The sequence below is a fragment of the Dunckerocampus dactyliophorus genome, chromosome 21, assembly GCF_027744805.1.
Source record: "Dunckerocampus dactyliophorus isolate RoL2022-P2 chromosome 21, RoL_Ddac_1.1, whole genome shotgun sequence".
NCBI lineage: Eukaryota > Metazoa > Chordata > Actinopteri > Syngnathiformes > Syngnathidae > Dunckerocampus > Dunckerocampus dactyliophorus.
In genome coordinates, this window is record NC_072839.1 from 10,548,074 (window position 1) to 10,565,882 (window position 17,809).

The 17,809-nt window shown below is 40.0% G+C and overlaps 1 protein-coding gene across 1 annotated transcript in view; it reads left to right on the forward strand.

The window, feature by feature from the left end:
• The window catches only part of cdh19 (cadherin 19, type 2), a 73,242-nt gene extending 58,967 nt beyond the window's left edge, over positions 1–14,275 (forward strand). The window contains exon 15 of the mRNA XM_054766037.1: positions 1,313–14,275. Within this exon, the coding sequence (XP_054622012.1) occupies positions 1,313–1,833 (521 nt within the window). The 3' untranslated portion in view covers positions 1,834–14,275. The remainder of the gene's footprint in view (positions 1–1,312) is intronic.
• The last annotated feature ends 3,534 nt before the right edge of the window (positions 14,276–17,809 follow it).

Below are 17,809 nucleotides of genomic sequence, written 5' to 3' on the forward strand. Positions count from 1 at the left end.
GAGAAAAATATTCTTTTATGCTCTGACTTTGATGTACCTCCACATTAGTGAGCTACCGCTTATGTACATTTTTTGGCTTCTGTGCCGATTTATTTATTTATTTATTTATTTTTAACAGCCTTGCCGACCCGATCTTTAACCTTTTTTTTTTTTTTTAAATAATAAACCTTTACAAACATGAATTTGTGTAATTAAATATGGGAAGGAAAATAGCTCTTCAAAGTATTTAAAATAATGCAACCAATGCTGAATTTACTTTTTTGTTACACAGCATGACCAACAATATTGTTTGGCATTTGTAACAAACCTCTGTGAATCAGGTCCCTAATCCAATAAAAGATAAAATTGGAAAAAATGGGTGTGCAAAAATAATTTTAGGGTCGGACTAATCAGTTGACGATCAATTTGTGGTGTGATTTAGAATAAATTACACATTTTTTTAACAAACGCTCTTCAACACAATAGTAATAAAATGACGGTGGTATAAACAACAAAAAGTTGTATAATTTCTACAGTAGGCGTGTAGAGCAGCACTACCCGTGTGAGCTCCCCGCACCATGACACAGCAGTCCGGGCACAGCGAGGGGGAACTACCGCTGTAGCTATGGAGCTGAATATTCAACGTCCAATGTGAAACTGACTTCACCAGGGTACACCGTGGATGTGTCTGCATGGTGTTGTCAACCGGCAACTGGATCGGCCGAATCTCGTGACGGAAGCAAATATTATCCGATCTTCAAAATACAGCGGATCGCCAATCCAGATCCTAAAGATCAGATCAGGACATCCCTAAAAAAACCCCAACTTGTAATATATTTATGTACATGTATTCATTTCATATTTTAATATGTATCCATTTATTTATAAAAGCATTTTTGGTAATGCTTTAAATGTTTGCTATTTTAACTTCAAAAAGAGGAATCATTTAACATTTTTCTCCGTCCTAAAAAACACTATTTGGACAAAGCGGTGTCTCATCGGACTAACCTAAAGCATTTACTTAAATTGCTTTTTGTTTTTTTTGCATGTGCAAGTTTTAATGTGGGGTATTATACTTTTACTTTTTAAGGGACAGCTTATGTTTTTTTAAAAAATTCCACCTAAAATATCACATAATCACTCTATCGTTTGCAAAATCTCGTGCTCATTGTATGGCAAGTCACGACGTCCCTATTGAGTCGAAGCCTTCCTCCAACATTCCCCATCCCTAACAAGCTAAAAGACAACTCCTGCTGGTGTTATTTCATTTTTCCGGCATGTTCCTCCAGTCTACAGTAGTTGTCTCAGTGTAATGATGCCCCACTGTCTGCAGCCCTGTCACTCCTGATGCTGCTGCTGAGACGACACAGGCGCAAACAGAAGGCCGGCCACAAGGACGCGAGCAAGCTAGACCTGCCCGACACAGTGTCCCAGAAGGTGCTCTACTACGGGGAAGCCAGGGAACATGTCCCCGTCTCGGGCCGTCCATTCCAGCAGCGCGCCGCCGCCGCCGTCCCACTGCGCCCCCACCATAAAAGGAGGGACAGGAAGCTGGCCATGGAGGAGGTGCGGGCCAGCATCCGGATGTCCCTCAGGGAGTCTCACCTCATCGGGCCCGAAGACGAGGTCTTCAGGCAGTTCATCCTGGACCGCCTGGAGGAAGCAGATGAGGATCCCTGTGCACCCCCCTTTGACTGCCTGAGGACTTATCTGTATGAGGGCTCGGGGTCTTCTGCTGGCTCCCTCAGCTCCCTGGAGTCTTGGACCCAGGAGGAGCCTGCCTCTGGTCCTAGAACTCACTGGGCCAGACTGTCCCCCTGGTATGGTGGAGAGGAGGAGGACACTGTCTTCTGATGTCTTTAAAAAAAAAAATCCCTTGTTACCATGGAAACTGGAGCTCAAGGTAGGAAAACCAAAGTGGACACCGATACAACCTTTGACTCCGGCTACCTCATGCATTCAACGCCAGTAGGATTCTTGCATTCTAGCATAAATAGCATCTGCTGAAAGACAAACAACAGTCTGTGTCAACTGAAATGATATATTTTTTGTCCCATTGCACCTGCAGTACCTATAAAACGCCTCTCGGAGACAGTATCGCTCTCCTTTACGTGTTCGTCGACCATCTTCAAAGGGTGAGTAGTAGTTTTACTTTATTTTAGGTTTATTATACAGTGGATTGTTAACTTTATAGAGGTTTAAAGATATGGTGGCCAGATCAACAGATTAAAAATGAACAGTTAGGGGCTATCATGTGACGTCCTGAAACTGCACATGTTGGGTTTTTGTACGAAATGTATGCTTGAATACGTTGGATATTATCATTCTTCCTGTGTTAGACCTCCATACAGTGCTACTGACCTGTAAATTGTCATTATTTGATGCAATTCAGGTGTGAATGATCATAACAATCCATAGGAGAATGTGTTTTTGTAAAATAAAGATGGTATTTCCAGAGGAGCCTATTATAAATATGAGGCAGCATTGGGTGCTGACATCCAATCAGCATCACAATTTGCCAGAGCAAAAGTTCCTCATTTAAAATGCATAATGCTAGCAGCGTGGGTGTCAGCTGGCGGGGGTAATTGCGCGGTGATGACGCCCCGCCCTCTTCTCCTGCGCTAATTGAGCTGAAGGTCAAACGTGATCTGGTACTCGCTGGAGAAACAAGTGCAGAGGTTGAGTGAAAGGCTGCAGGTGAAGCGCCAACAAAAGATCTTTGTGCACTAAGTGCTCCACTCGGTGGGAATGCCTATTTTTTCCCCCCCGGTGCAGCCTTTTTGACTGCAGTGAAGCCTCCAAACGGCCTTTAAAGACACACACCTGAAGAGCACCTTTCAAGGCAGCCAGCATCCAACTCGAAAGCAATTATTGATTTGCTCAGCTTCTCGTCTTTCTTTCACTTCTTTCAAACTCCTGTTGTCATTTCATGATTTTAGTGAATATCACAGCTAATTTCACCTCACAGGCCTTTTCTTTGTGAAATTACATCCATGACAGCACTAATGGTTCGCTTTTAGGTGGCTGAAAAGCTGCCTTACAGGAGCAGCGGGTCGCTGCCACATCATTCATTTCCAGTTATGAAAAACAGACACATGCAGTCCATGAATGTACAGTATATTACCACCAAAATAAGTTATTAAGGACTGAAGACGTTTCAGTGTCGGCCTGAGTGGGAGTGCATGGTGGGCTTCTATCACGTATTGATCCTTTCACTTCTACCACGAAGCCACAGTCACATGACCAGAGGCAGGACGCCTGCATATCACAAGGATCAATGTTAAAGCGCTAGTCCTAGTTTACAGTACTTCATACTAATGACGTCCATGGAGACATACTGGAATTTTTATTACCGCCACAAAGGAGAGCATGGGTTAGAGCAGGGGTGTTCAAACTTTTTCCAGCGAGGGCCACATAGTGAAACATGAAAGGATGCAAGGGCCACTTTCATATTTTGTAAACCAACACATGCAGTTATGCATAATAACTACTTATTCATATATAGATGAAAAAGCAGAATATCAGTATGAACTTCAGACTTTGGTTTTTTACCCTCATTTTCGAACTCTTTTAAGTAATCTTCATACATTTTCATTTCATAATATTATGATTTTAACTTTTAACTTTTCCCCCAACCAAATTTTCCAAAAATTACAACTTTATTTTGTTTTACTCGTTATCACAACAGTATTTTTTCTTTAATATTTCAACTATGATACTAAAATTGTTATTTTTACTCATAGTATCTCGTAAAATTCTGACTTTCTCGTTAGATGACAGTTTTTTTTTAATTTTCATAACATGACAGGGTTTAAAATTTTTTTTTTTTTTTACATTTTTCCAATTATTTCAACTTTCTTCTTGTAAATTTTCCTCTCTTCATTATGACTTTATCCCCCAAAATTTGGACTTTATTCTTGTACCATTCTAACTTTTTCCACAACCTAATTTTCCAAAAATTACAGCTGTAGTCGTTGCTTTGTCTGTCGTAATATTGCAGAGTAAAAAAATTACATTATGCTACTAAAATGACATTTTTCCTCAAAATATTACATTGTTCTCGTAAAATGTACTTTTTCTTGTTTTTCTCTTCATATTTTACTTAATCTCGTAAAATTACAGCTCTTATTTTCCCATTTCTGCTGTTCTTTTTTTCAACTTTGTTCTTGACATAACTTTTTCCCGTGACATAACTTTTTCCGCAACCTAATCTTCCCAAAATAACAACTTTATTTGTTGTTTTGTTTGTCTCATAATGTCGCGACTCTAAAAAAAAATATTACTAAAATGATGTTATTTTTCCTAACATAATATACATACAACAACATAATATTACAACATTATTCTCATAAACCCCGTGATCCCAGTGAGGATCAGGGGCATACAATGGATGGACGGATATTCTTGTAAAATTATAACTTTTTTTCTGTTAATGTTTTTACTTTATTCTTGTAAAATGACTGCTTTTTTTTTTTTTTTTACATCGTTTGCAGATTTTTTTATTTTATTTTTTATAGTTTTCTTGTTAATTATATTTTTAGAATGTGCAGTGGGCCAAAACTCCCCCCCCCAAAAAACAGCCGCGGGCTACAAATAGCCCCAGGGACGCAGTTTGGACACCACTGGGTTGGGCTCCTATCAAGGCAGCAATAGTAGCATTTTTTCCTGTTTGTTTTCTGTGTTCCTCAGAGCAATGAGTCTTTGTCGCTCACTCTTTGTTGTGTGCGCCATCCTTCAAAAACCCGACAACTTCCTCCTGCTGCGACAGGCGCAGCACCGCCAAAATGAGAAATGACTTGCACAGTTTAGCCCCTCTTCATTTTCTCTCGCCTTATTACCAGCACACACACACACACACACACACACACACACACACACACACACATACTTTCACAGATGATTAGTGAAGTCTTGTTACTCCAATCTCCAGAACAGAAAAAGTTCTTTTTCCTTCTGTCCATGTCCACCTTGGGTGACATCCGGTAGACGTAGTCGACTTTGACACAGTAGAGAGCGATGGCCGCCGCGCGCGCCGCTAATTAGCTGTCATTCATAATTGATTCAAGTCGGAATGGGAATAATAAATGGAAATTGAATTTTATTGGTGGGGTCTTGTCAAATACACTTAGATGGAGAGCAGAGAGCCGATGTAAACATGCAAGATAACTTCATTAAATCAAGTTTAGTTCATCAGGAAAAAAGGCCGAGAGACAGATTGTTTATTTTTTCTGCTTAAGTACTTGCAAACGTGACAAACATGACAAGCAGTTGGACGAGCAATCTTTACTGCAGCTTTTTAGGAAATTGCTTCGTGTTAGTATTGTGTAGTATATCACAATTGTATCAAGAGTTCTTATGTTTTTTTGGTCAGCAATTCAATCAAGTAATTAAAATTGACCAGTTGACCATCTATCATGTATGTTTTATATAACTGGTATAAATTCATGTAGACAAAAATTATGAGACATATTCCTCCAACAGCAGGCGTGTCCAAACTGAAGCCCACACCTTAAAAAAAAACAACAAAAAAACAAAAACAAATTTAAAACAAAAAAAAACAAAAAAAAACTCAAGAAAAGCAAAAGCTGAAAAAAAACCCAAAAGGGCACAGTGTCACAAGAAAAAGTTGAAATATTAATAGAAAAATGCCGCGGAAGCTACCTGTGGCTAACCCCCTGCCCAGCATCGGAGACAGACTTGGTGTCTTTTTGCCTTTTAAACCACCGGTATGCTAACCTGGGCAGTATGCCAACTAATCCACAATGATAACAATGCTAACAGCTAGCCTGCCAGAAGCCTGCGTGGATACCTTATGGTAACACGGGGACAACTCTTGCTTCAGTGGACAGTTGCTAAAGTGCTAAACACCAAAATGATGTGTAAAATGTTACAGCGAGACTGTTTTCATTTTGGGAGACGCTCAACAAAATGGCAATGCTGACAATGCTAAGAGATAGCATGTGCCTAAATGCCGACTCAACATTTAGTGTGTAGCTAATCTACGGACCTAATTTTGACATAAATAATACGAAGATGGGCTGCATTCGAGGCTGCTGTTGCTATTGTGTTTTATTTAAATATATAGAATTTATTTACACATTTTAAATAAGGTGGCCCCCAAATATTTTGATTTTCAGTATCCGGTTCTCTGTGGAAAAACATTTGGACATCCCTGATCTACAGTGACTGAGTTACTCATTACATTTGTCCACATGGTGTACTTGACCCTGTTGACGGTTGCACAGGCCAATGATATTAGTGTGTGTGTGTTTAACAGTCTCGGCCATCCTCCTGCATTGTGTATGCACATATTGTGAGGTGTCCGAGTCATCGATGCAGTCCTCACAAGTAGCACATCATTAATAACGAAGAGACCTTTGAAGATCCTGCATAAATGTCTAATTAGGTTTGGTAACCTTTAGGAAACTCCAGTGGCTGCATACTAAACAGGCGACGGGATGTGCTACTGCATGGCAAACTAAGAAGTCAACATGTGGGCGAGCGTGTTGACATTGAGCAGCTTTGTTGCCGAAAGGCCACAACTGTTTAAATCACGTTGCAGCCATTCCGGGAGACAATTTAAGGGCCGACGTGGTGGTGGCAAAATATGTCTTGTTTGTTATTGTCGTGGCCTTGCAGGTGTGTGTTTTTACGTAACGATGACAAGCCAGCGTGGCATTTAACATTTATCCCGCAAGTCTTCTAGCCACCAACGCATCTGACCTCTTGGTTTTGTTGTGGGTCAGTTTTGGACTTTTCAGAGTCAGTTAAATGTCTTTTTTTGGCCTTTTTGCCTGGGAGGGGGCACGTTTTAAGAACACCAAGGACTGCAGGCCAAGACTATAATGTCAGAGCAAGGCATTGACTTCAACGTAGTCTTGAATAGAGCATCTACAGTGGGGAGAATAAGTATTTGATCCCCTAGAAACCGGCAAGCATTCTCACCCCCCAACAATTTGTCCTGTCCCCTTAGGAAAAAACTTCAAAGCTGAACTAATTCTGTGGACAAAAGACACCTGCCACAGAAACAGTCGCTTTCATTCTAACCGCTCCTCAACCTTGGGAAGACCAAAGAGCCGTCAAAGAATCTCAGGGGCAAGATTGGAATGGGCTACATGCTAGCATACATGGAACAGATATCTGCAAAGTTTTATCATAGGTCCATCACAAGAAGCATGGTGAGAAAGACACCGCTGTTGGCGCAATAATCCATAAATATAAAAAACACACCATAGGAAAGACCAAAGATCTGTCAAAGGACAAAATTGTAAACCCGCACAAGATTGGAATGGGCCACATGCTAGCATACTTGCAATACAGATATCCTATCATAAGATTTCAGCTAGTGCGCTAATTCTGTGAAAGGAGAGGGACCAGCCCAGAAGTAGTTGGCTAATGATGTCAAGGGAGTTGGCAGCACAGTCACTCAGAAAAGCATGAGGAAGACACTTCGCTGGAATGGATTGAGATCCTGCAGTGCCCACAAGGCCCCCCTGCTTAAACAGACACATGTACACACCCGTCTGAGTGACTCAGAAAAGACTTGGCAGAATGTAAATGTGGTCAGATGAGACCAAAATTCAGCTCTTTGGTTTCAACTCGACTGTGTTTGGAAGCAAGAAAGAAGCCGAATATGACCAAAGAACACCATCTGTCTGTAAACACTGCAGGGTATCGGGCCCAATTCGGATTTGTTGTTAAAATCCGATCTTTTGTGTGGTCGTTCACATTACCCCCAAAAATGTGACATCACACGCTTTGCCATGTGTTTACGCAAGTAAACATTGCTTCAGTTAGTGGAAATTTCCAGGATTTTGTGCAACGGGAGTCAATATTTTCTTTACCAAATGATTTTGCGAAGGAGATAAAGAAGAAAGAGGGGTGGAACCATTCTGCCTTGGGGTTGTTTCCCTGCTAAGGGTACAGTAGGACGGTGTCATGTACACCTTGAAACCGGTAACCGGCCCATGCCTGGATGAGAATGTCCTGCCCTCAGCTGGACTGCAGATGAAGTGGCGTGGATGGGTATTCCAGGATGAATGCTGCCAGGGGAACAAATGCGTGGCTCAAACTCATACTGGTGTCTCTGGACCTTAAACCCGGGATTTGCCAACGACAACCTCAAAACCTTCGGGATTTGGAGAGATTCCATCTGTCTTTCTGTTAGGGTTAGGGTTAACCTTAATAAATATACCGGAAAAATCTGGGTATGACAGGAGAGCTCGGGTCTTTTAAGGACCGACAGCAAAAACGCCAGTCAAAGATCATCTATATGACAGCTGATGATGTTTGTGTTGTAAAAATCCCATGCATGTCTCAGTAGAGTTGATATGAGATGAGACTATTGTCATACATGGTAATAGAGCACTCACTGTGATATAATCTGCGCTGCTGCAGGAAAGGAAATTGCATGAAAGGCAGCATTGTTCATAAAGAGCATCAATAACATGGCGGATGCTGACGACGAGGACGTTTCCTGCTCGCCGTGTGGTGACAATAATCCTTCTTGACATCAACTCAGGGGTGAGCGGAAGGCGAGAACACATTGATCCAAATCTGGAAATGCAAATTTTTTGTCTTAAAAAGATCTAAATATGACCTTAGAGTTGTAAAAGAGAAGAAAAAAGAGGCGTCAGCGTAAATGTAGTGTGGCATCAAACACAGTTAGTGCGGCGAGGAAGGCTTCACCTGGCGCTGCTCGCCAAAGCAATATAAACACAGCGCATCCCAAGACGAGCATCGCAGGCAGATGCACTCCAACATATTTATTAGACACACACACACACTGAGGCTTGTCAGCGTGCCGCTAACATCAGAGGGGTTGTTAATGGAGGCGGACAGCTCGGCTGCTGCTGAGGAAATGCACAGCCGTGTCCTGCAGCAGAGCTGGGAATTGGACCTACGGAATGTAAAGCACATAACACTGCGCCACCGTGCTGACGTCCAAGAAGCTCATTAAGCTCCTGCACCAATTCCCTCTTAAGTTAAATTCCAGGTGTCACCGCACGGCATTACTGGGAATAAACGTGGGAGTTGCAGCCATTCCGTGTCCACATCACAGTTATCTGCCAGATGTTTGCTCCTTACGACCGCGGATGCTTGGACGTACGACAACAGATAGCATTCTTTCATCAAGTGTTCCTCCATCAGCGACTTTTGGAGAGCCACCTGAGATCTTTCCTCCTGGCGTCTTAAAGACGCCAACGTGTCAACCAGCGTTGCTTTCCTGACATCTGCGGGGGAGTCTTTGGAGACGTCCAATTTTCCGAGTGAGGGAGCTAATGATGTGTTAATGCTGAATGGCAGACATTGGGGAAACAAACTCTCTTCGGTCTTATCACCTAAAATAACACAAACAAACACGAACAACGTGACAACGCTGCACTTTGAGGACAATCACGTTACGCTGCACAGCTTTTTGTACGTAGGTTTTTTTTTGGGGGGGCGGACGTAAGCGATGGAACTACGTAACACCACGAGACAAATATAAATAAAATAAAATATGAGAACAACAACCTGGACACACTGTCAGAAATACTAATTTTCAGAGAGAAAAAAGTTGCAACATTTGAAACATAACGTCATAATAATATTAAGACAAAAAAAGACCACATTTTTAAGTGAATTATCTGAGGAGAACAATTTTAGAGAATAAAGCTGGAATTTTGCTGGATTTTTTTTTAAAGGTGTAATACAATGAAAATGTGCCACCTGGAGAAAAAGTCAAAATATGAGAATTAAGGTGTACTGTTTTCTAAAATGAACAATTCTAGTCATAAATAAATAAATATTCAGATAATGAAGTTGATATATTTTGAGGAGTTACTACAAGAATCATGAATACTTTTATGGAATTGAGGTGAATGAAATTGTAATTTTACGACAATAAAGTTGAGATTTTTTTGTAATTTTTTAAAAATAAGGTCTAATACTATTTTTTTTTTAAAAGATGGGATACTGAAAAAGTCAAAAATATTAGCAGATGTGCTATTTTCAAAAAAGAAATTCTCCAGAGAAATAAATTGAAACAATGATAGTCACATGAATCATGATCTACTACTGAGAAAATACGTACGTGGAATTTTTCCATTTTTTGAGGAAAAGAGTTTAAAATGTAGTAATTTTATGGAAACATGATTTACTATATACAGTGGTGTGAAAAATTGTTTGCCCCCCCCCCTTTTTATTTTTGCATTTTTGTCACTTGCCTCAGTTAAGGTCAGAGTTCATGACTCCACCAAAAGAAAGACACTGGGCAAAAACAGCCTGCATGGCAGAGTTCCAAGACGAAAACTGCTGCTGAAGAAAAAGAACATTAAGGCTCATCTCAATTTTGCCAGAAAACATCTTGATGATCCCAAAGACCTTTGGGGAAATACTCTGTGGTCCGACGAGGCAAAAGTTTAACTTTTTGAAAGGTGTGTGTCCCAATACATCTGCTGTAAAAGTAGCGCCTCATTTCAGAAAAAGAACATCATACCAGCAGTGAAATATGGTGGTGGTAGTGTGATGGTCTAATGTCCGACCATCTGTTGGTGACCTCAAGCTGAAACCAATTTGGGTTCTGCAGCAGGACAATGATCCAAAACACACCAGCAAGTCCACCAATGAAAAAAAGTTAACATTTTATGAAAACATAATACGAAAATACAAAAAAGTCATTTTACAAGAATAAAGGTCTTATGTTACGAGGAGAACGTTATGAGAATCAAAGAGGACAATTATGAGGAAAAAGTTGCGATTTTATGGGGAACAAGAAAAGTAACTTTTTGAGAATAAAGCTGTAAAGTCGAGTATTTCAAGAAGTTACGTCAAGAAAGTCGAAATGTTATGAAATTTAAGAAGTAATTATTTTTTTTAAATCTGTGAGAATACAGTTCTAATACTATGAAAATGAAATAGTCGAGTAAAAAAAAAAAAAAAAGTACTTTTATGACAACAAAGTCATACTTTTGAGGATAAAGTCGCGATATGGGAATAAAGGGAATAAAATGAAAAAGAAAATATTAAAACGTACGATGAGGACGAAGTTGTAGAAAACAGTTGTAATTTCGTGACGATAAAGTCTTAATTTGACAAATTTTTGGAGAATAAACTAAAAAAAGTATTAGTCGCAGTATTAGAAGTTATTTGGAGAAGCACGATGTACTATTATGAGAACAATGTCAGAATTTTATGAGGCTGAAGTCGTAATTTTACGAAAAGTTGTTACGAAAATCACGGGGCTTGACTATGAAGAAAAGCATTGGAATTTTATGAAAATTAATTTGTGATACTAAGATTACTAGTTGTCATATTTGTAAGTTTGAGGATACATTTGTTTTTTTTTTTTTTTTTTTAAAATTCACAATTTTGTTCGAATAAAGTGATTTCGGATATGAAAAAAGTACAATATTAACATGCTGCTAACAAAACACATTCTCATCCTGCATCTTTTGCAGATATCTCGCCATTGCTTGGCTTTTATGTCTGAAGGTAGCGCTCGCTTGCGTGGATGCTAATCTCCGGATTGCTTCCAGAGCCTCCATCAGACCCCCCCCCCCATGCGGCACAGCATATGTGCATTGTGATGGAAGGTAAAAGGAAATGACAGTCCATTTGAAGATGCTCAAGTGGCGGCGTCATGAATAATGCAGAGGGAGCAGCGAGCGGCTTCAAAGTTTATCGTTGCTTGGCTTGTCTCGCTGGCGGAGAGACAGCGGCGGCGGCGGCAGCGCTGCGGCGAGATTACACCGACACCCGGCCGAGACCTGGTCAAACTCAATTAAATGAGACCGGGATAATTTGCTCTCCTCATTGTACTTTTTTTTTTTTATTGAAAGAAACAAAAGCCAGGGCGAGCCGGCAGTGGAATGATTAGGCGGCGTGCATGTAAAAATATGCAAATGGGGCCACGCCGATGAGAGGATGCGTGCATATTTTGGCTAATAAGCTCAAAGGCGTTGGATTGTGATGTTGCATCTATCAGCTCTTGATGGATTTGCATCTGCTGCTGATAGATTGAAAGAAGGTGCACGAGTGCCGTTAAAGCCCGCTGATGGCTTTAATCGTCCCATTGATAGATGATTTACTCGTCCTCCTCATTTGCATGGCAAGCCTCCAAACAAGCTAAATCTCAGTCTTTGCCGCATATTTGAAGCCTTAGGAGAGTTCATTAGCCCCGCAGCCTCCTCCCTCCCCGCCCAGCTTGTTGTAGCATGTAACTATTTTCCTTGTCGACATGGTAAACAAACACTTACGCCACCCACGCGTTCAGCGCTCCATCAATCCGGGGGTCTCGGCTAATGATGATGAAAGCGTGTTAAAGTACAAAGCGCCGCTAATTAGGCCGCTGTCGATTGCGCCTCATTAGCGCTGACGCTGTCCAGACAGGTTCCGGGCCCTCATCTATAAAACTGTGCGTGGAAATCTGACTAAAAGTCTGCGTGAAACCAAAAATTTGCATACGGACAAAACGATTCTCATGGCACATGAATGCGACGTCCATATTTAATGACCCTTGATTGCATATCACGTCAAGTTGTGTGTGTGTGTGTGTGTTTGTTTTTTTTTAAAATAAGTACCATACTTTGCGTGGAAAACGGCGTACACAACTTTTCGGCCCCATTGTGTGCGTACGCAAGCTTTATAGATGAGGCCCCTGGCCCGTCCCCCAACACTGCCTCAGTTGATCATTATTTGAAAGGCTGTACTGTACAGGTGATGACCGTAAACGTATGAAACGTCCTTTACGAACATCCACAAGCCCACTACTAACACAATCAGACAATATTTTTTACAAAAAATTATGAGAATGGGTCATTACATGAGAACAAAGGTCGCCTGTGAAATTGGCGTTCGTCGTGTTAGGAGAATAAAGAACGGCGCATTATGAGAAAACGCTGCAGTTTAGGAGAACTCATTTTAAGGAGGATAAACTTGGACATTTATGAAAAGGATATTTGCCGTAATTATGAGAATAAAGTTCGAGTCATGAGAAGATGTTACAATTTATGAGAAGTTGCAATTTTATGAGAAAAAGTAAGTAACACTTTCATATTTAACTTGCTCTGGTGTCCCAACATACATCAGTCATGACTCTCCAGCATTTCCTATGAAATCTTACGAAATGAGGCATACTGGAGAAACGTGGAAGAATCCTTTTTTTTCTTCACTTTTCATTTATGAAACACACTAAAATACTACAAAGTAACATTTTTAAAAATGGTAAGGTTATCAGAGAAAGACTATTACTTACGATAATGCTAAAAAAAAAACAAAACACACCCTAACTAGTAACTATTAGCTTTGTCACCTGTGTAGCACTTAAAGGTATTGAAATAGCTGAGAAAGCAGGTGGCTATGAAGTCCTGTACAAACGGAATGAGTTCAATGTGGCGATATGTTGATTCCAGTCATGACTTGTCTTCAAAGCCAGGCCAGGCCTCAGGCATGTTATCAACTACTCTACGCACACAATCAACAAATGTGTCCACGTGACGCCAGTGTTGGCTTACCCTATCATGAACACTCAAAAATGCGTCCTTTCCAGGGATAATAACGCTACTAGAGGAAGTGAACGTTGTTTTTCATGGCCTCACTGTGCTCAAGCACACGGTGTAAAGCTCAGGGCAGCACAGCAGCCACTACGCTTCTTCATCTTGCCTTTTTTTTTTCCTCCCATTCTCTCTGTGGCCGAAGAAAGAAAAGAATTTCTCTTTGGAGTTTTGTTGGCTGCGGGCTAATCACCGACATAAATATTCAAGTATGCATGGACTTATATTTCATCTGGTGGGAAAAATAATGCCATAATACGCTAGAAGGACTCAAATTGGGACACCTGGCCTCCACAGTGACTGTTAGCATCTTTTCCACACCACATATTGTCTGAACTAAAGTATACAGTGTTTGCCCCCTTGCTGATTTTTTGCATGTTTGTCACACTTACAGTAAATGTTTCAGATCATCAAACACATTTAAATATGAGTTAATGACAACACAACTGAACACAAAATGCAGTTTTTAAATGAAACTTTTTATTATTAAGAGAGAAAAAAAATCCAAACCTACATGACCCTGTGTGAAAAAGTGATTGCCCCCTAAACCTAATAAGTGGTTGGGCCACCCTTAGCAGCAACAACTGCAATCAAGCGTTTGTGATAACTTGCAATGAGTCTCTTACAGCGCTGTGGAGGAATTTTGGCCCACTCATCTTTGCAGAATTGTTGTAATTCAGCCACATTGGAGGGTTTCATCTCAATAGGATTCAGGTCAGGACTTTGACTAGGCCACTCCAAAGTCTTCATTTTGTTTTTCTTCAGCCAATCAGAGGTGAACTTGCTGGTGTGTTTTGGATCATTGTCCTGCTGCAGAACCCAAGTTGGTTTCAGTTTGAGGTCACCAACAGATGGCCGGACATTCTTCGTCAGGATTTTTTGGTACACAGCAGAATTCATGGTTCCATTTATCACAGCAAGTCTTCCAGGTCCTGAAGCAGCAAAACAGCTCCAGACCATCACACTACCACCACCATATTTTACTGTTGGTATGATGTTCTTTTTCTGAAATGCGGCGTTACTTTTACGCCAGATGTAATGGGACACACACCTTCCAAAAAGTTCAACTTTTGTCTCAACAGACCACAGAGTATTTTCCCAAAGGTCTTGGGGATCATCAAGATGTTTTCTGGCAAAATTGAGATGAGCCTTAATGTTCTTATTCTTCAGCAGTGGTTTTGGTCTTGGAACTCTGCCATGCAGGCCTTTTTGCCCAGTGTCTTTCTTATGGTGGAGTCATGAACACTGACCTTAACTGAGGCAAGGGAGGCCTGCACTTCTTTGGATGTTGTTGTGGGGTCTTTTGTGACCTCTTGGATGAGTCATCGCTGCGCTCTCAGGGTCATTTTGGTTGGCCGGCCACTTCCGGGAAGGTTCATCACTGTTCCATGTTTTCGCCATTTGTGGATCATGGCTCTCACTGTGGTTTGCTGGAGTCCCAAAGCTTTATAACCTTTTCCACATGACAGATCTCGATTAATCTCAGTTATGTTATGTGGGGGGGGATCACTTTTTCCACACAGGGTCATGTATGTTTGAATTTTTTTCTCCCTTAATAACAAGTTTCATTTAAATCTGCATTTTGTGTTCAGTTGTGTTGTCATTGACTAATACAGCTTTTCTTCATCTAAAAAGCTGTCCCGAGACTTTTGTCCATACATTTCAGTGGACAGGTGACGGAGGACGATGTCAAAGGTCAAACTGGATGTTCCTGCACACACTGCGCCATTCCGATGACAATTTCTGCCTCCGGGAACGTGACTGCTCATCATTGAGATTGACGCGCTGGAGGCAAGGTGCGCCGCCCCCCCTGATTGCCGCTAAGTATCACCCCCGCGGCACCAGGCTTGTACGACGTGTTCATCTGATTTTGATTGACAGCTGCTCAATCAGAACCAACCAGCGTAGAAGGCATCAAGTCGGCCCCCTTTTGAGGATGCGTACAACGATGGCGCTATTAGCGGGCTAACTTTCCAAGCATGAGAAAGAGCGGTTAGGCGTTAGCGGCACGATCATTTCACACTCCTTTTATCCTCACTCGTCTTCTTGTTTGTGTCAGGTTCAAAGCTGAAGAATGACTGGAAGAGTCAATACCTTTGAGCAGGCAGCACCATTTAGCCTGATGGGGGAAAAAAAAAAAAAAAAAAAAAAGACGCATATAATAAAAAGTTGATTGCGTGCTCTTACATCACCGAGCTGCCAAAAAGTGAACCTCTTAAAATAACACCTCACACATTCACTTTTGTCCATCTCAGATTTAAAGTGGTCATTTTGGTTTAGAATGGCTACACTTCATTCGTACGTTTAAATTCATCGGAGCGCACCCTAGTGGTATTATACAAAAGAAAACCCGTCACGTGAGGAAATTAGTTGGATTTTTTAAACATTTTTTTACTGCAATTAGTGGAGAATTCTCATGAATTAATATTACTGTTTGTCAAAAACAACAATTCCTCGTATAATACAGCAAAAAAAAGTGTTTAGTCTATTTTTTTTTAATGCAAAAACCTACGGAATAAAATGCTTTTTTAAAAATTTCTGACTAAATTTCTGACTATTATGCCTTGCAATCTGAACTTTCTCGTATTCTGGAAAAAAAATCAAATAATTTGGTATAATATTCAACGGTTGTAAATAAATACATTTTATTTGTTGCTCAAACATATGCTTAACTTTTTGTACCATCGATTAAACAGCGGCTAAGAACAAGTTCTATATGGAAATACAGCATTTTGTAACCATTAGATTTGGGCTTGGATTACTATCCATAATACAGTCATGGAAAAAACGATTAGAGCACCCTTGTTTCTTCGATTTATTGATCCATTTTAATGTGTGGTACAACTAAAAGGTACATTTGGACAAAAACAGCTCATAAGAGCAGTACAAGGCTAGAGCTATTCATGTAAGTGAATTCGGTTATTATGAAGAAAACCATGGAAGTTGCTAGATCTCAGCTCTTAAATGAAACTCTTATGAGCTATATTTGTTATCATTATATTTGTCCAAACAAATGTACCTTTAGTTGGACCAGGCATTAAAATGAATTCAAATAAAATTAACTGTATCGAACATATACTGTATATTCTAATATAATAAAATCATAATGTTCTGTTCTATATATTTTTTATGTAAATGCTGCAGTTTCTAACCAGCATTAGATTTGTGGGTTTATTAGTGTATATAATATAAATATAATCTGTAATAAAAAAAAACAAACTATAGCATATATACTGTATATTATAATAAAATAGTATAATATTGTACGGTTGTAAATTATTATTTTGATATTTTTTTATGTAAATGCTGCAGTTTCTAACCACCATTAGATTTGTGTTTTGTATTAGTGTATACAATATAAAAATACATAATCTGAAAAAAAAATAAACAGTATATTGAATATATACTGCAATATTATTATAATATTCTATGGTTGTAAATATTTTTTTTTATTTTTAAATGTGAATGCAGCAGTTTGTAACACCATTAGATTGGTGGTTTTTTTTATACATTTTTCCCCACAGATTAAAAACAACATATTGCTTTCTTTTATTTGTTTGGTATTCTATGGTTGTAAATAATTATATAATTAAAAAATATATTTAAACATTTTTATTCAAATGATTTGAACACTTTTCCTTTTAAAAATATTTATAATTTGTGCCCTTTTTACATACTAATGAATGTCAATGTGTGACGATAACAACAGGAAGTAGAAATATGTTCATGCGTGTGTCCTGGCTGCTCAGGAGGTGGACAGTAAGGATATAAGAGTAGAGGACAATAGGAAGGTCAAGTCTTTGTGCCGAGACTCACCTCCCAGGCAATGGTGGAGGATGATGTCTGCTCTCCTTGTGCACTTGATGACTTTAAAGGAGACAAGGAGGTTTTTATCACACATATGCATATTCATGAGCATGTCAATATAATCATGCACGATTCACCGTAGCTTTGATCAACTCGTCCCAAATCGAGCGGACGTCTCCTCCTGCCGTCTTCCGCCGCTTGTCCCGCCCCTTCCTGTAACTCCTCAAAAGTCAAATCACGAAAGATTTTTATTTACGACATAAATCTTAAATGGAGCTGAATGCCAATTTTATTTCATGATTTAAAAAAAAGGGGAAAAGAATAAATAATAAGACACGTGTCCGTGATGGACGTAAGAAATGTGGAAAAGACGGTGACTATCGTACAGTGTTCCATTAATAAAGGTGACCATACAAGCTGGACTACAGAAGCAAACCTCAGAGTCTTTCTTCGTCTTCTAGCGTCTAATGGCGTCAATGTCACGATCA